Below are 23,008 nucleotides of genomic sequence, written 5' to 3'. Positions count from 1 at the left end.
AGAGAATTCATTCTCACTCCAAGCCTTTGCCCCTTTCTTCCAGCATATACAGTACAGACCAAAAGTTTGGACCTTCTCATTTAAAGATTTTTCTGTATTTTCATGACTATGAAAATTGTACATTCACACTGAAGGCATCAAAACTATGAATTAACACATGTGGAATTATATACTTAACAAAAAAGTGTGAAACAACTGAAAATATGTCTTATATTCTAGGTTCTTCAAAGTAGCCACCTTTTGCTTTGATGACTGCTTTGCACACTCTTGGCATTCTCTTGATGAGCTTCAAGTCACCGGAAATGGTTTTCACTTCACAGGTGTGCCCTGTCAGGTTTAATAAGTGGGATTTCTTGCCTTATAAATGGGATTGGGACCATCAGTTGTGTTGTGCAGAAGTCTGGTGGATACACAGCTGATAGTCCTACTGAATAGACTGTTAGAATTTGTATTATGGCAAGAAAAAAGCAGCTAAGTAAAGAAAAATGAGTGGCCATCATTACTTTAAGAAATGAAGGTCAGTCAGTGCAAAAAATTGGGAAAACTTTGAAAGTGTCCCCAAGTGCAGTTGCAAAAACCATCAAGCGCTACAAAGAAACTGGCTCACATGAGGACCGCCCCAGGAAAGGAAGACCAAGAGTCACCTCTGCTTCTGAGGATAAGTTTATCCGAGTCACCAGCCTCAGAAATCGCAGGTTAACAGCAGCTCAGATTAGAGACCAGGTCAATGCCACACAGAGTTCTAGCAGCAGACCCCTCTCTTCAACAACTGTTAAGAGGAGACTTTGTGCAGCAGGCCTTCATGGTAAAATAGCTGCTAGGAAACCACTGCTAAGGACAGGCAACACACAGAAGAGACTTGTTTGGGCTAAAGAACACAAGGAATGGACATTAATCCAGTGGAAATCTGTGCTTTGGTCTGAGGAGTTCAAATTTGAGATCTTTGGTTCCAACCACCGTGTCTTTGTGCGACGCAGAAAAGGTGAACGGATGGACTCTACATGCCTGGTTCCCACCGTGAAGCATGGAGGAGGAGGTGTGATGGTGCTTTGCTGGTGATACTGTTGGGGATTTATTCAAAATGGAAAGCATACTGAACCAGCATGGCTACCACAGCATCTTGCAGCTACATGCTATTCCATCCGGTTTGCATTTAGTTGGACCATCATTTATTTTTCAACAGGACAATGACCCCAAACACACCTCCAGGCTGTGTAAGGGCTATTTGACCAAGGAGGAGAGTGATTGGGTGCTACGCCAGATGACCTGGCCTCCACAGTCACCAGACCTGAACCCAATCGAGATGGTTTGGGGTGAGCTGGACCGCAGATGGAAGGCAAAAGGGCCAACAAGTGCTAAGCATCTCTGGGAACTCCTTCAAGATTGTTGGAAGACCATTTCCGGTGACTACCTCTTGAAGCTCATCAAGAGAATGCCAAGAGTGTGCAAAGCAGTCATCAAAGCTAAAGGTGGCTACTTTGAAGAACCTAGAATATAAGACATATTTTCAGTTGTTTCACACTTTTTTGTTAAGTATATAATTCCACATGTGTTAATTCATAGATCTGATGCCTTCAGTGTGAATGTACAATTTCCATAGTCAAGAAAAAACAGAAAAATCTTTAAATGAGAAGGGGTGTCCAAACTTTTGGTCTGTACTGTACACCCCTAGTAGAACATTTGGTACATATAATAAAGCAGACTACATTCGGGTCGATATGATTACAGTGATATCCAATTTAACCCCTTACTTACCGGGGACGTATTAGTACGCATATTTGCGTACCGCGGGTTCAGTGAGGGCTCCGGCGCTGAGCCCTCACTGAACCGAGCACATGTCAGCTGATTCTTACAGCTGACATGTGCCCGCAACAGCCGCGGGTGGAATCGCGATCCACCCGCGGCTGTTAACCAGTTAAATGCTGCTGTCAATCTCCGACAGCAGCATTTAACGTGCGCTTCCGGGTAGCGCGTCATAAGCCCCGCCCACCGGCGACCCAGTCACGTGATCGCGGGTCGCCGATGGGCGTGCATGACAACCCAGGGTCTGCAGCAGACGCCTGTGGTTGTCATGATCTTGTCGCTATGAGCGCCACCTAGTGGTCGGCGCTCATAGCACAGGACCATTTCTGCTGCATGCAGGGGACCTGCTCGTCCCCTGTATGTAGCAGAGGCGATCGGATAGTTGCTGCTTCTAGTCTCCTATGGAGACTATAGAAGCATGCAAAAAGTAAAAAAAAAAAGTTTTTAAAAATATAAAAAAAAATAAAAAAATATAAAAGTTTAAATCACCCCCCTTTCGCCCCATTCAAAATAAAATATATATAAAAAAAACCCCACATACACATATTTGGTATCGCCGCGTTCAGAATCGCCCGATCTATCAATATAAAAAAAGAATTATTCCGATCGGTAAACGGCGTAACGAGAAAAAAATTCTTAACGCCAGAATTACGTTTTTTGGTCGCTGCAAAATTGCAATAAAATGCAATAACGGGCGATCAAAACATCGGATCTACCCCAAAATGGTATCAATAAAAACGTCAGCCTGGCACGCAAAAAATAAGCCCTCAACCAGCCCCAGATCCCGAAAAATGGAGACGCTACGGGTCTTAGAAAATGGCGCTATTTTTTTTTTTTTTTTTTTTTTTTTACCAAATTTTGGAATTTTTTTTCACCACTTAAATATAAAAGAACCTATACATGTTTGGTGTCTATGAACTCGTAATGACCTGTAGAATAAGAAGAGCAGGTCAGTTTTAGCATTCAGTGAACATGGTAAAAAAAATAAATAAAAAACAACTGTGGTATTGCACTTTTTTTGCAATTTTACCGCACTTGGAATTTTTTTCCCGTTTTCCCGTACAGGATATGATAAAACTAGTAATGGCGTTGAAAAGTACAACTCTTCCCGCAAAAAATAAGCCCTCACATGGCCATATTGACCAAAAAATAAAAACGCTATGGCTCTGGGAACAAGGGGAGCAAAAACGAAAATGCAAAAACGAAAAATGCTCCGGGGCTTAAGGGGTTAAACTTATGGTTTTACGATTTAAAAAAAAAACAACTAAATATTTTATAAATACATCCAACGAAGAAAAAAAAAAATGCCAGGACCAAAATACATCCACATTGTTTAAAAAGATGTAAATATTTTATGTATCATACGCTAAGAGTCATAAGTTTTCCCTTTTTCTGCAAACGTCTTTCTTGCATGAGGAGCTCGTTTTTAAATAGTATCCTTTTGAGATCGACAAATTTAAATAAACAGCAAAAAATTTGTGAGGTGGGCTAAACAAAAACAAAAAAAAGTGGCATAGTTTTTTGTATTTTTTTTCTTTTTTGCAGCGGGATAAAATATATTGTTTTATTGTATTTTGTGATACCAGATGTGTCTTTATGGATGTTTACTAGGAGTTGTTTCTGCACCAGGAGCATGGATTGCTACACGCTAAATTCAGATTAATTTGACAGAGTTCTTCCACAAACCTGACGTATGCAAATATAACCAATGGCAAGTTGGGTACATTTTAGTGCAGGAAATAAGTTTAATCCTCTGAAAAATAATCTCTTGTCCTTAAAGGGGTTTTCCCATGAATAAAAGTTATGTTTAATCAATAGATCTTGGAATGATAATAAGTTCCACAATTGAATGCATTTAAATAAAATGTTCCTGTGCTGAGATAATCTTATAAATGTGCCCCTGCTGTGTACTGTGTAAGGCTATGTGCCCACGATGCAGAAATGCTCAGGATTTTTTCCTGAGCGTTTCTGCATCTCCTTGGCAGAAAAAAAACGCATGCGGATTGTACATGCATTTTCCTGCCATGGACAAGCGGAAATGGAGCGTTATTCACTGACATTTCCGCAAGCGGATTGACAAGCGCTTTCCAAGCGATTAGCATCACTTGGAAAGTGCTTGTGACAACTAGGTCACACTATATAAATCCATGCAAACTGCATGGATTTATATAGTGTGACCCGAGAGAGTGGTTAAAAATAAAAAAATAAATATATACTTACCCTCCGATGGCCCGCGCTGGCTTGCTTTGCTCGGTGCCAGTAGCGGTGGATTGAAAGACCTGCCGACGTCAGCGTCGTGTGACCCGTCACATGACTCTGACATCAGCGTAGGTCCTTCAATCCACTGCAAAGTGACAGGAACCAAGCAGGAGCGCAGCGCGGGCCGCCAGAAGGTAAGTATATATTTATTTTTTATTTTATTCTTTTTTTACAAATTTTTTAATGCTACCTGGGTGTGGATGAGACTCTCCTCTCCTCTACACCCGGGTACTATCCGCACATTAGAACACGCCAATTACGCAAGTACAGATGCAGTCTTGCAGAATTGGCGCGTTCTAATGCAAGTCAATGGCGGCGAAAAAGCAGCATTTCCGCAAAATAATTGGTAGTGCTGCGTTTTTTTCCGCAATGTTAATCCGCAGTGGAAATTTCCACAGCATGTGCACAGCACATGCGGATTATCATTGGGGAACATTGCTGCCCTTCTACCATGCATTTTTAATGCGTTTCCGCATCTGCAAAAATGCTGCAGAAACGCATTAAAAATGCATCGTGGGCACACAGCCTAATGGTTGTGTCTGACCGTACAGGTATACAGACATTACAGCATGGGATCACAGCTGATTTCAATCTTTGAAGTAAAACATTGTTTAAAAACAGGGAGGGAAATGTTTTACCTCACAAAAACAATCAGCTGTGATCCCTGTTGTAATATCAGTATACTCTTCAGCTTCCTCCCCTCAGGAGCTGTGGTATGATCAGACCATGTTCCTGCACGGTCAGATTCAGCCATTACACAGTACACAGCAGGGGCACATTTATAAGATTATCTCAGCACAGGAACATTTTATTTAAACACATCCAATTGTGGAAAATTATTATTATTCCAAGATCTATTGATTAAAATGAACTTTCGTTCGTGTGAAAACCCCTTTAATATAGTTTCTTTGAATTTTCCAACAACTGTGTAGATTGATGGTAATAAGATAGTAAAATGCATCATCTTAGATAAACTTCATAATACAATGCTGCGTGATAAGAATATACCTTTAAAATATTTTACAGTCTTTACTCGGAGCTCCAGCGTTGCATCCTCATCACAAACAAACACGGTACTTGGGTGCTGCTGGAAAGCAGACACTGTCCACATGTGGTTTACGCCTTCTTCTATAGCTTTGTATAGGGCAAAGGCCTTATGTGCCCCAGTGATGAGTATCATTACCTAAAAGAAAAAAATATATATATATAAATTACAGACATATGCTCTATAGTAGGGGTCTCAAACATGCAGCTTTTGGGCCCCTGAGACAACTGTGTCCAGCGAGCCAGGGCCAGCTGAAATCAGCGCTTCTTTTTACCCAACTGTGCGTCATCGGATACGCATTCAGTTGAAGTTTATTGCGACTCAGAGACCAGCTCTCTGCACAGCAATACAAATACCAGCCAATGGCCAATGACATCGGCGTCCTGGAGTGGCCGCACATTAAGTCTTTGCTAAGCACACCGGCTGTGGAGGAGGAAGAGGATGCTGTTTGCTGAAGAGCGAGGTCTGATGAGAACAATTTTTTTTTTAATACGTATGTAAGGAGCAGCAGAATGGGGGACATGGTTACAAAAAGGGGACCAGGATAGGAATATTACTACAGGACAGGGGGCAGGACATTATTAGAGGATGGGGGCCAGAATTACTATATGGGGTTAATTGTAAAACTATATTACTGTATGGAGCCGATTGGGGCTCAAAAAAGGGGAAAAAAAAAAAAAGGGATCAAAGAGTCATAGAAAAATAATGGCATCACTAAAAACATAAATGTTCTCCCGCAAATAACGTAGTACTTCATATTCAAATTTTTTCTACGTGCGGCCCATTCACCTGGCTGAGTTTGAGACCCCTGCTCTATAGCCTCAGAACAATATGTACAAAACAGTTCATCATTTACTTGTCAGTTTGTTTTCTGCAGGTTTTCAATGTTTCAATTAATTTACTTAACATACATGAAAATAAAAAAAACCTATAGCATATTTCTCCTTTCATGAAAAAACAAACAGTCTGGTAAAGCTACTGTACATTACCTCTTTCGCATCCATCACTGTTCCCACGCCAACAGTCAGAGCCATCGTGGGAACTTTTGCAAGATTGTTGTCAAAAAAACGTGCATTTGCCAATATAGTGTCCATAGCCAATGTCTTCACTCTAGTTCTGGATACCAGACTGGACCCCGGTTCATTAAAAGCTATGTGACCATCGGGTCCGATCCCTGTAATAAAGCGCTGTTCAGTACAACCCTGTATAACGTATATGCATATTGCATTTTATTTATTAAAAAAAAAAAAAAGGTATAACCAAGTTTCACTACAAACAAAAGTTACAGAAAACATTGCGTATCCTCTCTTTGCTACAACAAGGCCCAATCTTTAGGCCAAACTGACTCCACTCCCTTGTAGCTCATCAGAAGCCGGACAGAGAACAGATCATCGATCATTGATTCAAATAGAAACGATATCCCAAATAAATAGCTATGATAACTCTGCTGCAAACTTAAAGGGAAGCTGTCATGAAGAGTTTGTGCCCCAAACTAATGACACGTATATAAAATAGAATTAGACTTACCGGTAATTCGGTTTTTAATAACTCACCACGACAGCACACAGGAGGCTGTAACCCCACCCCAATATGGACAGGAAATACGAAAAGGTTTAAATAGCCCCTCCCTCCAGTGTTATTACAAAGGACCACAAGAGTATAGATGCTTCAAATTAATTTTTATTTCTACTGATCAAGCTGTCGTAGAAACAATAAGCAAGGGGGAGGGAATTACCCGTGCTGTCGTGGTGGGTTATTAGAAACCGAATTACCGGTAAGTCTAATTCTATTTTCTCTAATAACCCCCCACGACAGCACACAGGCGGTACAAAGATATACTAGGGAGGGACAATAGCTTGAAGGACCTTCCTTCCGAAGGCTAAATCTCCAGACATTAAGTCTAGTCTGTAGTGTTTGGAGAAAGTATGAATTGAGGACCATGTGGCAGTTCTTCAAATCTGTTCGATGGATGAGCTGGCTTTCAGCCCAGGAGACAGATATCGCCCTTGTACAATGGGCCTTGAGCTTTGCTGGAGGAGGTAGATCCTGGATCTGGTAAGCCTCTGTAATCGCCCTCTTAATCCAGTTGGCTATTTTTACGGCTTTCTTTTCTCTCTTTGGACCTTGTGTATGGACAAATAGGTTCTTGTCTTTCCTTCCTTCTTCTGTTTCCTGAAGATAGTGCAGTACTATTCTCTGAACGTCCAGAGTGTGGAATTCCATCTCTTTTTTGTCTTTTGGGTTGGCACAAAAAGATGGAAGGATTATCTCCTGAGATCTGTGGAAATTTGAGACCACCTTAGGTAGAAATGAAGGGTCAAGTTGGAAAATTAGACGATCTTCCAGGATTCTCAGGTAGGGTTCGTTGACCGAAAGGGCCTGTAGTTCACACACTCTTCTGGCTGTAGTTATTGCCACCAGGAAAGCCGTTTTCCAGGTCAGCCTGTCCAGTCTTATGGTTGATAAGGGCTCAAAGGGTGGAAGGGTTAACCCTTTTCAGAACAATGTTAAGGTCCCAGGGGGGGGGAACCAGGTCTGTTACTCTAGGGTGGATACAGGTGGCTGCTGTCATAAATCTTCTCACCCACCGATGTTCCGCTAGTCTTTGATCGAAGTATGAACTTAACGCCGCTTCTTGGACCTTAAAGGAGTACTAGGTCAGAGACCTTTTTCCAGACCTTCTTGTAAAAAGTCTAGAATCTGAGCCACATCAGCCCTATGAGGGTCTGGGCGAGTGGGTGCACACCACCTTAAGAAGGTTTTCCAGAACTTATGGTAAATGGTGTTCGCTACAGGTTTCCTGCTCTTCTGGAGAGTTTTGATGACTTTCTCTGAGAGGCCTCTTGTCTTTAATATCAGGAATTCAGAAGCCAGGCAGTTCGGTGTAGTCTCTCGGGATCCGGATTGTGAATCGGTCCCTGGAGAAGGAGATCCTTGATGGGAGGAAGGATTAGAGTGTTCTCCACACTCACACAGGTTAACGTTCCGAACAAACTTCTTTTTGGCCAGCGAGGGGCCACTAGGATTACTCTGGTCCCTTCGGTCCTTATCTTCTGTAAGGTTTTTGAAAGGATAGGTAGTGGGGGACAGGCATACGCTAGTTTCAACTCCCATTTGTAAGCGAATGCATCCACAACCAGGCAAGGGCCGTTTGGATCCAGGGAGAAATATTGAGGCACTTTCGCGTTCTGGTGTCCGGCAAAGAGATCTACCTCTGGATAGCCCCATCTCTCGACTAACATCTGGAAGACGTCTGGGTTTAGGCTCCACTCTCCTGGATGTATCTTTGTTCTGCTAAAGATGATGACGAAGGTGGGCTACCGTGGTGATATTGTCTGAAAATATCTGAATGTGAGATTTCTGGACCAGAGGCTCTGCTGCTTTGAGGACTTCCTCTACGGCCTTTAGTTCTCTGAAATTTGATGAGCGTTAGCTCACCTCTTTGGTCCATATACCATGGAATAGCTCTTGGGAGACCATGGCTCCCCATCCCTTTTCGCTGGCATCCACCTTTATGGTTACCAGCGGTTTCTGGATCCATGGTACTCCTCTGTTCAGAGTTTTTCTGTTCCGCCACCAGAATAGAGAAGTCCTTACTCGTGGTGGTATAGGGAATCTCCTGTTCAGAGACCGTGGGGATCCATCCCAATTCGTAAGGATGTGGGTCTGTAATGTTCGGGTATGCGCCTGAGCCCAGGCCATCATCTGAATACAGGATGTCATAGCGTCTCTTAATGATACTGATCTTCTGCTCCTTAGGACATTGATTTTTGCTTTTATCATGACCTGTTTTTGTTTGGGCAGGAATGACTGGCTGTGGGAATCCAATAGTACTCCTAGAAATGTTTTTGTCATGGAGGGAACCAGCTCTGATTTTTTCTGGTTCACTAACCAGCCCAGAGACGATAGGATCTGAGTGGTCAACTGTAGATGTTCTCGGAGTACTGGTACTGAGGGCCCGATTAATAACAGGTCGTCGAGGTATGGGACTATTGAAATGTTCTGAACCCGGATATAAGCCATGACTTTTGTAAATATTCGCGGGGCTGATGAAATTCCAAATGAGAGAACATTGAATTGATAGTGGACTATTTGATCCCCCTGAGCCACTGCGAATCTTAGGAACCTCCTGTGAAGTGGATGTATGGGGATGTGGTAATATGCATCCTGGAGGTCGATTGTGGCCATGACATGGCCCTGCTCTATCAGGGGGACCGTCGACCTGATGGATTCCATCTTGAATCATTGGTAGTGGATATACTGATTCAGTGGCCTTAGATTGATTATTAATCAGTGTGAGCCATTTGCTTTTTTTTATTAGGAAGAGTCTGGAATAATGTCTTGTGCCCATCTCCCTTGTAGGAACCAGGGATATCACCCCAGAGGACAATAGGTCTGTAAGACCGGATATCAGGGTGGCCTGACGACTGAGAGGAGAGCGGTGTTAACCTTATCCTCGCTGGAGGATAGGAGAAATTTACCTTTTACTCCGAACTCAGATTTCTTTCCACTGAGGGAGAAAATTCGAGATGCGGCCCCCGACTGTCCTGACGTCATGGTCTGTTCTGACGTTGGTTTTGGGAGAGAAAGATTTTTGCCTCCTCTACCCTGTGGGTAGCTCCATCGTCCTGTTTTGCCTTTACCCCTATATTGAGGGGTCTGCTCTTGGGAGGGACGAAAAGGTCTCTTCCTCACATTCCTAGGTTCCTGGAGGGCCTTCTTGCCTGAGGCCTTCTCTAGAAGATCATCTAGGGCTGGCCCGAACATGCATTTCCCCTTAAAGGGGATGGAACACAACTTCATTTTTGATGCCACGTCGCCGTTCCAGGATTTCAACCATAGGGCCCTTCTTACAGAGTTTGATTGCCCAGATGCTCTTGCCCCCACTCTCACGGATTCTGCAGAGGCATCTGCTAAAAACCCCGTAGCCATCTGTAGAAGCGGTAGGGATGCCAAGATGTCTTCTCTAGGGGTGCCTGAAACTAGGTGTTCCTCCAGTTGGTCTAGCCAACGAGCCATTGATCGAGCTACGCCCGTAGAGACTGCGTTGGTGCTTAATAGTGTTGCCGAGGTCTCCCAGGATTTTCTGAGTAGTCCCTCCATTTTGCATTCCAAGGGGTCTTTTAATTGAGAGGAATCTTCAAAGGGCAGCGTGGTTTTCTTTGCTACTCGTGCAATTTGGATATCCACTCTTGGGACTTCAGACCAGCATTCTGCCGTCTCATTGTCTACAGGAAATCTATCCCTTAACTCTGTAGGGGTATTTAATCTCTTTTCTGGAGATTCCCACTCCTCTAAGATTAAGTCCCTAATACTCTGGTGTATAGGGAACACCAATTTTTTCCTGGAACGTAGCCCCCCCAAACATCTGATCCTGTACTGTTTGGGCCACTTTTTCTTCCTTGACCTCCATAGTTCTCCTTACTGCCATGAGGAGTTCCTCCAAACTATCTGATGGAAAATAATCTCTCTCTCGTTGGGAGTTATCAGGGGTTGGACTTAGTTCACCTTCCTCTGGAAGATCTTCCGAGATATACATCTCCTCTTCAGAGTCTTCCTCCCCTCCCTCTGGCAGGCTAATCTTCCTCTTTTTGGCTGCAAACGGAGTAGATGTAGAACCCTGACTAGGTGAGGGCGTAGGGAGAGTGACCGAGGCTAAGGAGGATTTGATCTCCTGATGTACAATCCCCTTTATCTCCTCCATTAAGGAAGGTTGTTCCTGCCTGATAATCTTCTCCGTACAGTCCTTGCATAGGGGCTTTCTATGGGAGGATGATAGGTTTTTTTAGTACAGATGGGACATCTGCATGACTGTTTGACTTTTTCTCCATATGCAGGTTCCTTGTACCCCTACAAGAGAGGGGAGAAGGGGAGGGGAGCTATATAATCACCATTTCCTGCATCTGGGAGATGGACTACCAGTGCTATACTTACTGGGACCAGACTGGCGCTGGGCTCTACAGATGCAGAGCGAGAAGCTTCAACACACATGGTTTTGTCCTACCTGTAGATGTCTTCCTGTCCAGGGCTCCTTTTATGGGCGACCGGACCAGCGCCTCCCTCTGTTTAGAGGGCTCCTCCCCCGGTGTCCAGGTGAAGATTTCTGATCACCGGCGGCATTCCGCTCTTCTTCCCCCATAGTTTTTGATGCGGTTCACAGTGGAACGCAAACTGCCGGAAGTGACATCATCCACCGCCCGGTGTCAGACGTCACTTCCGGCGCCACGGCGTGCGCTCCACATCCGGGAGCCGGATCGCCCGCGCATCCAGAGGGGGAGAGGAGGAGGAGATGGCCTCCGGTCAGAAGATCCAGCAGACCTTGCCCGAGAGCGCGGACTGCAGGAGGGGGTCCCGAATCCGGAGGAGACGGGAGCAGCGCCCTGAGGAGGATAGGTAAAGACCGCTCGATCCTCCGCTGCCCGGCTAGTAGCTTTTCCCCAGTGCCTGTCGCCGGCCCAGCACACCGGGAATGACCTCTTCATCCCTGATAGGGACAGGAAATAAACACTGGAGGGAGGATGTGGGACGGGCTATTTAAGCCTCTTCGTATTTCCTGTCCCTATTAGGGTGGGGTTACATCCTCCTGTGTGCTGTCGTGGGGGGTTATTAGAGAAAAAGGTGCTTTAATGCTGAGTAAATCCAGACCTTGCTTATACAAAATCAGTTTTGCAGTTTTAGAGAAATCCATAGTTGAAACTGTATGCTAATGAGACAAGTGCAGCAGGGTGGGCAATGCATGTATAGCTCTCCTGCCTGATGCCTACCACCTGTCTCTGACTTACAGGTTTCTGTCAGAGAAGGCAGGTGACAAACATTAGCGACCGATCAGTCAGACACAGGAGGCAAGAGGCGTGCCTAAATTGGGGTAGAAGCAGTAGATTTAAAAATGCAATATCCCACCCTGCTGCACTTGTAACTGATTAGCATATAGTATCCACTTATCAACTATGGATTTCATCAAAATGGCAAAAAAGATTTTTACAAAGATAATGATTTAAGCAGTATTAACCCCTTCACAACATTAGACGTATCTATATGTCATGGAAGGGAAAGGCTTCCCGACCAATGAGGTATACAGTGAAGGAAATAATTATTTGATCCCTTGCTGTTTTTGTAAGTTTGCCCACTGACAAAGATATGAACAGTCTATAATTTTAAGGGTAGGTTAATTTTAACACTGAGAGATAGAATATTCAAAAGAAAATCAAGAAAAAAAAAAAAATCATATTGTATAAATTAGATACTTATTTCTCACTGCAAAATGCAAATAAATGTAAGTATTTGATCCCTCTGGCAAACACTTAATACTTGGTGGCAAAACCCTTGTTGGCAAGCATAGCAGTCAGATGTTTTTTGTAGTTGATGAGGGTTGCGCACATCAGGAGGAATTTTGGTCCACTCCTCTTTGCAGATCATCTCTAAAGCATTCAGATTTTGAGGCTGTCGCTTGGCAACTCGGAGCTTCAACACCCTCCATAAGTTTTCTATGGGATTAAGGTCTGGAGACTGGCTAGGCTACTCCATGACCTTAATGTGCTTCTTTTTGAGCCCCTCCTTTGTTGCTTTGGCTGTATGTTTTGGGTCATTGTCTTGCTGGAAGATCCATCCACGACCCATTTTTAATATCCTGGCGGAGGGAAGGAAATTGTCACTCAGGATTTTACGGTACATGGCTCCATCCATCCTCCCATTGATGCGGTGAAATAGTCATATGCCCTTAGCAGAGAAACACCCCCAAAACATAATGTTTCCACCTCCATGCTTTACAGTGGGGACGGTGTTCTTTGGGTCATAGGCAGCATTTCCCTTTCTCCAAAGACGGAAAGTTGAGTTAATGCCAAAGAGCTCAATTTTTGTCTCATCTGACCAGAGCACCTTCTCCCAATAACTCACAGAATCATCCAGGTGTTCATTGGCAAACTTCAGACAGGCCTGCACATGTGCCTTCTTGAGCAGGGGGACCTTGCGGGCACTGCAGGATTTTAAACCTTTAAAGGCATCATGTGTTACCAATGGTTTTCTTGGTGACTGTGGTCCCAGCTGACTGGAGATCATTAACAAGTTCACCCCGTGTAGTTTTAGGCAGATCTCTCACCTTCCTCATGATCAAGGTTGCCCCACGAGGTGAAATTTTGCATGGTGCCTCAGATCGATGTCGATTGACAGTCATTTTGTATTTCATCCATTTGTCTCCTTCTCATCCCGCGTCTTACTTATGGTTTTGTAACCCATTCCAGCTTTGCGCAGGTCTATGATCTTGTCCCTGATATCCTTAGAAAGCTCTTTGGTCTTGCCCATGTTGTAAAGGTTAGAGTCTGACTGATTAAAAGACTCCTGTCCACAGACTCAATTATACAGGTGACTATGTAAGACATCTGTCTTTAATGCAGGTAACGAGTTGATTAGGATTGCCTAACTGGTCTGTAGGAGCCAGAACTCAATGGTTTGTAGGGGATCAAATACTTATTTCTCATTGCAAAATGCAAAAAAATCAAATTTATACAAAGTGATTTTCTTGATTTTTTTTTGGATATTCTCTCTCTCAATGTTAAAATTATAGACTGTTCTTGTCTTTGTCAGTGGGCAAACTTATAAAAACAGCAAGGGATCAAATAATTATTTCCTTCACTGTATGTACAGTACAGACCAAAAGTTTGGACACACCTTCTCATTTAAAGATTTTTCTGTATTTTCTTGACTATGAAATTTGTACATTCACACTGAAGACATCAAAACTATGAATTAACACATGTGGAATTATATACTTAACAAAAAAGTATGAAACAACTGAAAATATGTCTTCTATTCTAGGTTCTTCAAAGTAGCCACCTTTAGCTTTGATGACTGCTTTGCACACTCTTGGCATTCTCTTGATGAGCTTCAAGAGGTAGTCACCGGAAATGGTCTTCCAACAATCTTGAAGGAGTTCCCAGAGATGCTTAGCACTTGTTGGCCCTTTTGCCTTCACTCTGGGGTCCAGCTCACCCCAAACTATCTTGATTGGGTTCAGGTCTGGTGACTGTGGAGGCCAGGTCATCTGGCGTAGCACCCAATCACTCTCCTCCTTGGTCAAATAGCCCTTACACAGCCTGGAGGTGTGTTTGTGGTCATTGTCCTGTTGAAAAATAAATGATGGTCCAACTAAACGCAAACCGGATGGAATATCATGCCGCTGCAAGATGCTGTGGTAGCCATGCTGGTTCAGTATGCCTCACAATGACCCCCTGCACTTGCTCATTCCAGCATGGAGACGTTGCAGGGTCGGTCACTGTGCCATTTTGCTGCCGGATCTGTGGTGCCACAGACTATTTTTGCCTGTGCCATCATTGCTGCTGTTCCTGAAAAAAAGTTCCTGTCCTTTCCTGATCCATTCTTGTCCCCAACTTTTTCCCAATCTACCCCAATATACTGTAGTAAATCGCTTACACTACAGTATATTTTACTAAAATATAATCACAATCCGCGTCAGATAGTTGTGGGCGCTCAGTAATTTGTTTTTATTGACATCAGTCTAGTAATTGTAGTTTCACTGTCGTCCGGTTACTAAGTTTTCTTATTTTACCAAATTTTTACATTCTATTTATTTTTTTTTTTTTTTAGATCCTTCTGTTCTAAAATATATATAATTTTTTTTTTTTTTTTTTTTTTTTTTTTTTTTTTTTTTTTTTTTACACCAAACACACCACATGTAAAAAAAAAAAAAGGTCCAGCTTGTCCCAAACACTATTCAGCCGAGGAGGCATACACCTTCCTAGCCTACAATACTGATAGTGAGGGAGAGGATGCCACCTTCCTTTTTTTTCCCTCCTCCTCCTGTGATACCAAACTGCAATGCAGACTCCCCAGGACAGAAAATGAGCCAGCGCCCAGTAAGTGACCCTCTATGGACCTCACCTCCTGAAAATTATGAACCACAGACTCCTGATTTTGTGGCACAATCAGGAATCCAATTTGACACTACCAGCCTCACAGAAATGTACTTTTTCAAAGTCTTTTTCTCTGACAATTTTGTAGATCCCAGACATTTGCACACTCAATTTTTATCCCAAAATCACACTTCATTTGCCAACTGAACCCCCGTAGACACTGTAGAAATCATGAAGTTTCGGTGCCTTGTTCTTCACATGGACATATTGAAGAAGCCAGAAATTCGGCAATATTGGAGTGTTGTTTATAATACTCCACTCTTCCGCATAGCTATGACCGGTAAACATTTTGAGGCCATCCACAAATTTTTGCATTACGATAATACACAATGTCCTCCCCAAGATGACCCCAGCTTTGACCAACTTTTCAAAGTTCAGTCGGTCATTGATCACTTCAGCAAAAAGTCTGCTGAGGTGTATGTTCCCCAAAAGGGACATTTGCGTAGACGAGTCCCTCATACATTTCATGGGGAAGGCTCAAATTCCAGCAATACCTGCCCAGTAAAAGAGCCAGGTACGGAATTAAACTCTACAAACTGTGCGAGAGTACCTCAGAGTACACCCATAGGTTTAGGGTTTATGAAAGGAAATGCTCCAAGGACAAGGGGGGGTTGAATCCGGGAGTGAGTGGGAAAATTGTGTGGGAATTAGTGCACCCACTGCTAGATCAAGGTTATCACCTCTACGTAGATAACTTTTATAAGAGCATCACTCTTCAAGTCCCTCTCTGCCAGAAGTGCCACATCTTGCGATATTGTCTGCAAAAATCAGAGAGGACGCCCTAGGTTGCCAATTGGGCAGCTGCTCAGAAAGGGCGAGAGCAGAGCCTAATGAAACAACAACAACAACATGCTCGTGGTCAAGTACAAGAGGAATGTCCTTTTCTTGACCACTATACATAGTGAGGGTAGCACCCCCACCGCAGTATGAGGTTCCTCTGCACAGGTCACCAAAACCAGACTGTATCCTGGGGAACAACAATAACATGGGTGGAGATGATCTCTCTGATCAAGTCCTCCAGCCCTACAGGGCCATTCGAAAAGCTAAAGTGTGATGCAAAAAGCTGACAGTGCACATCGTACAGATGGCATTGTATAACGCTTTCGTGCTATCATGATGTGCAGGCCAGGCCGGAACCTTCCTTCAGTTCCAGGAAGTAGTGATCAAGGCCCTAATATTTGGAAGTCAGAAAGGAGCAGGCCACAGTATTTCAGGAACTGAAGGTTCCAGTGTTGTACCAGGTCAACATTTCCCTGGTGAGGTCCTTCAAACTTCCCTGGTGAGGTCACAAAAAAAAAGAAAAAAAAGAAAAAAGAAGATAAAGTGTATTACAGTAGGGGGACCCGAAAGGACACCATTTATTAGTGTGAAATCTGCCCGATAAACCGGATATGTGTATGATGCACTCTACACAACTTTTGAATGCCACCACATTACAAAATTCACATAGCAGGAAAACACTAGACCAATTCCAATACAGGGTCAAACTACAGTTTGGGAGCACAGCAGGGCTCGGAAGGGAAGAAGCACTTTTTGACCTTTTGAACACAAAATGTGATGTGCCTAAACAGTGGAAACTCCTCCACAAGTGACCCATTTTGGAAACTGGACCCCTCAAGGAATTAATCTAGATGTGTGGTGAGCACCTTGAACACCCAGTTGCTTCACAGAAGTTTTTAACGTTGAGCTGTGAAGAAAACACACACACACACACACACACACACACACACACACACACACACACACACACACACAATGTTTTAGCCCCAAATATTTTATTTTCACAAGGGTAGCAGTAGAAAATGGACCCCAAAAATTAGTTGTGCAATTTCTTCTGAGTATGCGGATACCCCATATGTGAGGGAGAACTACTGGTTGGACGCACAGCAGGGCTCGGAAAGGAAGGAGTGATGTTTAGAATACAGACTGATGGAATGGTCTGTGGGCATCATGTCACGTTTGGTGAGCCCCCTGATGTGCCTAAACCCCCCACAAGTGACCACATTTTGGAAAGTAGACCCCCTCAAGGAATTTATGTAGATATATTATGAGCACTTTGCACTCCCAGGTGCTTCACAGAAATTTAACATTTTACTGTGAGAATGAAAAAAAAAACAAAAAAAACCCCATTTCCTACAAAAATTTCTCATTTTCAAAGGGTAACAGGAGCAAAATGGACCATACTTGGGAGAAATTGCACAACAATGTGTATGCGGATACCGCACATGTGGGGGAAAATTAATATTGAGGCACAGTGTAAAGCTCAGAAGGGAAGAAAAGCTGTATTGGAGTTCATATTTTTCTGGAATGGTTTGAGGGTGCCACAGCCCCTGAGGTGCCAGAGCAGCAGAAACCCCTCCCTATAGGTGACATTTTACAAACTACACCTCTCAATGAATTCATCTAGGGGTGCAGTGAGCATGTTGGCAGCACATGTGCCTCACAGAAATGTATACGATTGGGCGGTGAAGAATGAATAATTACATTTTTACAGCTAAAATACTGTTTTAGCCCCAAATTTTTAATTTTTATACGGGCCAATAGGAGACATTGCACAACAAACTAAGAGGTCCATTTCTTCCTGAGTGCGCCAATCCTCTACAAGTAAATCGGGAACTACTTTTGAGGCACAGTGCAAAGCTCAGAAAGGAAAAAGGGCCATATTATAGTGTAAATTTTACTGTTATGGTTTGCAGGTACCATGACCCACTGGGAGGGCCCCTGAGGTGACAGAACAGAACACCCCACCCCACAATAAGTGATCCCATTTTACAAACTACACCTCTCAATGAATTCATCTAAGGGTGCAGGGATCATATTGACACCACAAGTGTGTCAGAGTTGTATACCATTGGACAGTGAAGAAAAAATAATTACATTTTTAAACACAAAAATGTTGTTTTAGCCACAGATTTTACATTTTTCACACTGGTTAACCCCTTAACATTTGACGTACTAATACGCGTCTGTGCCCTGGGACTTAAGAGCCAGACCCGTCGCGGTGACAGCATTAAAGTTACGGTGCCATCCTATCTCTTGGTAGATGGAGTCATCATCCCGGGGGCTGTCGCCGCCCCCCCGCACCAGCGATCGCTGTGATTGGCTGTTCAAATCTGAACAGCCAATCACAGCATTTCTCACTGTTTCCGGCAATGTGATTGCCGGAAACAGTGATCTGCAGCCTAGGATCGGTGCTCCTAAGAGCACCGATCCTAGGCTGTTGCTAGGACACCCCAGCCCTGGCCCCAGACTGCTATGATCGGTGCGATCATATCGATCGCACCGATCGTAGCGCGACCGCGCGGTGACAGGGCGGTCATGGGGCGGTGACCGGCTTGTGACCTGCCTGTCACCGCCCCATGACCCCCTGTAATGTGATTCAAGTCCCCAGACTACTGTGATTGGAGCGATCGATGATGACATCGATCACTCCAGAGTACCTGAATACAGGTGACCAGGCGGTCACAGGGAGGTGTCACCTCTCTGTGACCCCCTGTGGTGCGTGCTCTGCTCCAGCCAAGTCTGATTGGTGCAGTGTCACCAATCAGATGGCTGGAGCACAACATGCACCACAGGGGGTCACAGAGAGGTGACACCTCCCTGTGACCGCCTGGTCACCTGTATTCAGGTACTCTGATTGGAGCGATCAATGTCATCAATGATTGCTCCAATCAGATTACCTCCACCTGTCACCACCCCATCATCACCCTGTGACCGCCCTGCAGACCCTCACACTTGGTGAGGATTTCTACAGAGCGATCACATCTGATGTGTCTGTGCTGGGCCTTGTAGTGCCACAGAATATTCTGTGACACCACAAGACCATCTTCTCACTGTTCCAGTCGCTGCTGCCGCTGCTCCTGGATCTTCTGTTCCAGTGTCCTGGATCTTCTGTTCCAGTGTCCTGGATCTTCTGCTCCAGTGTCCTGGATCTTCTGCTCCAGTGTCCTGGATCTTCTGCTCCAGTGTCCTGGATCTTCTGCTCCAGCGTCCTGGATCTTCTGCTCCAGCTCCTGGATCTTCTGCTCCAGCTCCTGGATCTTCTGCTCCAGCTCCTGGATCTTCTGCTCCAGCTCCTGGATCTTCTGCTCCAGCTCCTGGATCTTCTGCTCCAGCTCCTGGATCTTCTGCTCCAGCTCCTGGATCTTCTGCTCCAGCTCCTGGATCTTCTGCTCCAGCTCCTGGATCTTCTGCTCCAGCTCCTGGATCTTCTGCTCCAGCTCCTGGATCTTCTGCTCCAGCTCCTGGATCTTCTGCTCCAGCTCCTGGATCTTCTGCTCCAGCTCCTGGATCTTCTGCTCCAGCTCCTGGATCTTCTGCTCCAGCTCCTGGATCTTCTGCTCCAGCTCCTGGATCTTCTGCTCCAGCTCCTGGATCTTCTGCTCCAGCTCCTGGATCTTCTGCTCCTGACCTGCTGTGATTCCTGCGCCAGAGCCTGCTGCTGATCCTGCAGAGAAGACTTTGGCAAGTCTGTTCTCCCCTCATCCACCCCAATCCCCCCTCCCCCCTCACCTTTTTTTCTGCATCCTGCAGCGGTCTCCAGCTCTGGTCCGAGTTTCCAGCTCCGCTCCCGGTCACCAGCGCCGGGCTCCTGGTCTCCTGCGCCGGGCTCCCGGTCACCTGCTCTGGGTCTTCTCTTCCAGTCCTGCTGACCCTTTGGTAAGTCTATCTCTGATCTCCCCTCATCCACCCCAATCCCCCTCCCCTGTCTTTTTACCCCTCTTCCCACTCCCCTGTCTTTTTACCCCCCTTCCCACCCCAATCTGCCTCACCCCAGTGTCCCTGTTAATTCTTTTGCTCCCGGTCTCCTGCTCCGGGCTCCCGGTCCTGAAAGAAGAACAGAGAGGACTTTGGTAAGTAATCTCTGATCTCCCCTCATCCAACCCAATTCCCCTCTTACCACACATTTGTGCGCACATCCAGCAGCCGCCGAGTATTGATCGGTGGCATAGTTCACCAATCCACACTCGTGCTCGCTGTTTGCACCACATACAGTATTTCCTTTTTCCACACACTCTAAATAAAGTACTGACACACACACACACACTCTCAATAAAGTATTGACACACACGCACCACATACATAACAAACAATGTCCTGCTCATCCCAAACTCAGTATTCAGCGGAGGAGGCATACGCTATTCTTGCCTCCGACACTGACAGTGAGGATCCCACATTTCTTTATTTTTCCGACTCCTCGTCGTCTTCCTCCTCTTCCTCAGGTTCTGCTGGCCCGCCCCGCCGTCGTCGCAGGAGAGATGTTCCAGCGCCCCCCACTACTGAGCCTATATGGACTTCGCCCCCCGAAAATTATGAGCCGCTGATTCCTGATTTCGTAGCGGAATCAGGAATCAAGTTTGACACCACCGGCCTCACAGAAATAGACTTTTTCAAAGTCTTTTTCTCTGAGGATTTTCTAAACCTCCTGGTGGGCCAAACTAATTTGCATGCTCATCAATTTTTAGAACAAAACCCCTCTTCATCATTTTCTAACTGGTCTCCTGTAGATGCAGTAGAAATGATGAAGTTTTGGGGCCTGGTCCTTCTTATGGGGATCTTGAAGAAGCCTGAGCTTCGGCAATACTGGAGGAGTGTTGACGTTTTGTATAACACTCCAGTGTTCCGAATGGTCATGCCCCGGACACGCTTTCAGGCCATCTACAAGTTCTTGCATTACCAAGATAATGCAAGGTGTCCTGCACGCGATGACCCGAACTTTGATCGTCTTTTCAAAGTTCGGCCTGTCATCGAACACTTCAACAACAAGTTTGGTGAAGTGTACGTGCCCCAAAGGGACATCTGTGTGGATGAGTCCTTAATTTCTTTTAAGGGGCGGCTTGGATTCCGGCAGTACCTGCCCAGTAAGAGGGCAAGGTACGGGATCAAGCTGTATAAACTTTGTGAGAGTACCTCAGGTTACACTCACAAGTTTAGAGTTTATGAAGGGAAGGACTCCCGGATTGAACCCCCTGAATGCCCCCCTGTTCTGGGAGTGAGTGGGAAAATTGGGTGGGACTTGGTGTACCCACTGCTTGATAAAGGTTATCACCTCTACGTGGATAACTTTTATACAAGTATCCCGCTCTTCCAGTCCCTCTCTGCGCGACGTACCGCAGCCTGCGGTACTGTCCGCAAAATTCAGAAAGGCCTCCCAAAGACGCTAATTGGGCAGCTGCTCAGAAGGGGTGAGAGCAGAGCCCAATGTAGCGACCACCTGTTGATGGTCAAGTACAAGGACAAAAGGGATGTCCTTTTCTTGACCACCATACATGGTGATGGCAGCACACTCAGCACTGTACGAGGTTCCACTACACAGGTCGTCAAACCAGACTGTGTAGTGGGGTACAACAAGTACATGGGGGGAGTTGATCTCTCTGATCAAGTCCTCCAGCCATACAGTGCTTTGAGAAAGTCCAGAGTGTGGTACAACAAGCTGGCCGTGCACATTGTACAGATGGCAATGCACAATGCTTTCCTTCTGTCACAATGTGAAGGCCAGACTTCTGCGTCATATCTTCAGTTTCAGGAAACAGTTATCAAGGCCCTGATATTTGGCAGCGGTGACAGAGCGGAACCCAGTACTTCTGGAATTGAAGGACCGAGAATTGTACCAGGCCAGCATTTCCCAGGGCAGATCCCTCACAGCGGAAAAAAAGGAAAGTCACAAAAGAGGTGCCGAGTGTGTTATAAAAGTGGAATACGCAAGGACACCATTTATCAATGTGACACCTGCCCTGACAAACCTGGCCTGTGTATGAAAGACTGCTTCAAAAGGTACCATACTTCGATGGACTATTGAATTAATTTCTGACATATGACAACCTGACGAACACTACACAGCTGACGTAGTTTTAAACAAACAAAAAAACTCAAGCTGTATAGGCCAAGTTTAAAGGAAGATAAATAGACACATATAAAATCAATATAGTTTATTTCAATAGTTTTAAAATATATATATTTTTTTTTTTTATATAAAAAACCGGTGCCTTCAAATATTACAACAACCAAACCTCCAACATAGCTATATTAGTACATGAAAATTAGCCCATCCATGGCAATTTTGATTCATAGATCCAATATTGCACTAACCCTATTATAAAGTGCTGTTGCCAATTAATCCGTGAATGAAAAATGCATATAGAACTCCCCTAAAACAAGGTAAAGTGCAAGTGCAAGTGCAAAAAAGGGGGGGGTTTGTTTTAAGTATGTGGAAAGATTAGCATCAAAGTAGCAGTACAACACAAGAATATTTTACAAATAGAAGTTCAAATATTGGAGCATATAGCCCCTATATGCTATAAGTAAGTCAGCAGATAAGTACAAGGTATAAAGGCATCAGGCCAATGCATATCAAATGTACTAATTACTAAGGCTGTGCATATGGTGTAGCTACATATAGGGTGTGTTATGACAAAACATTAAAGCCAGTGGAGAGTACTCACATATAGTAATTCAATAAGTTGATCAGAGGAGGGATGGTGAAGTTAACCCCGACGACGCCGTTTCGCCACAAGCTTCTTCAATGGGGGCACTAACATGTGCACAAGGTACCGCTTTTATACCTATTCTAACCAGCTGAGTATGGTAATCAAATTAGGATGGCATGAGTCAGAGGGGTTGTTTAAAATTACTCTGGGAGTGATAACCTTGACCTTGTTGAGCCACAGCTGACGTAGTGTTCGTCAGGTTGTCATACGTCAGATTGTCCTACACAACTGATGTACAACACTACATTACAAAATTCAAAAATCAACTAACTACCAAAAAGGGGGCACTTGTTAGGCATTTCACTGTTTAGGCACATCAGGGGCTCTGAGAACATGACATGACGCCCGCAGACCATTCCATCAAAGTCTGCGTTCAAAAGCGTCACTCCTTCCCTTCCGAGCCCTTACATGCGCCCAAACAGTAGTTTTTTCCAACACATAGGGTATATGCGTACTCCGGAGAAATTGCACAACAACTTATGGGGTGC

The 23,008-nt window shown here is 44.7% G+C and overlaps 1 protein-coding gene across 4 annotated transcripts in view; it reads right to left on the bottom strand.

Annotated features, from left to right (window-relative positions):
• Nucleotides 1-23,008, bottom strand: part of GNPDA1 (glucosamine-6-phosphate deaminase 1) — a 50,329-nt gene that overhangs the window by 11,337 nt on the left and 15,984 nt on the right. For all 4 annotated transcript variants that reach the window (XM_073651255.1, XM_073651258.1, XM_073651257.1 and 1 more), the window contains 2 exons: nt 6,097-6,281; nt 5,071-5,245 (listed from right to left, as the gene is read on the bottom strand). In XM_073651255.1, coding sequence (XP_073507356.1) covers nt 5,071-5,245; nt 6,097-6,281 — 360 coding nt within the window. The remainder of the gene's footprint in view (nt 1-5,070; nt 5,246-6,096; nt 6,282-23,008) is intronic.

This window comes from Phyllobates terribilis, unplaced genomic scaffold, assembly GCF_046119375.1.
Source record: "Phyllobates terribilis strain yellow unplaced genomic scaffold, ASM4611937v1 Scaffold_11__3_contigs__length_659146591, whole genome shotgun sequence".
Classification (NCBI taxonomy): Eukaryota; Metazoa; Chordata; class Amphibia; order Anura; family Dendrobatidae; genus Phyllobates; species Phyllobates terribilis.
Note: the sequence above shows the minus strand (reverse complement) of the source record. Positions and strands in the feature narration are given on the sequence as shown.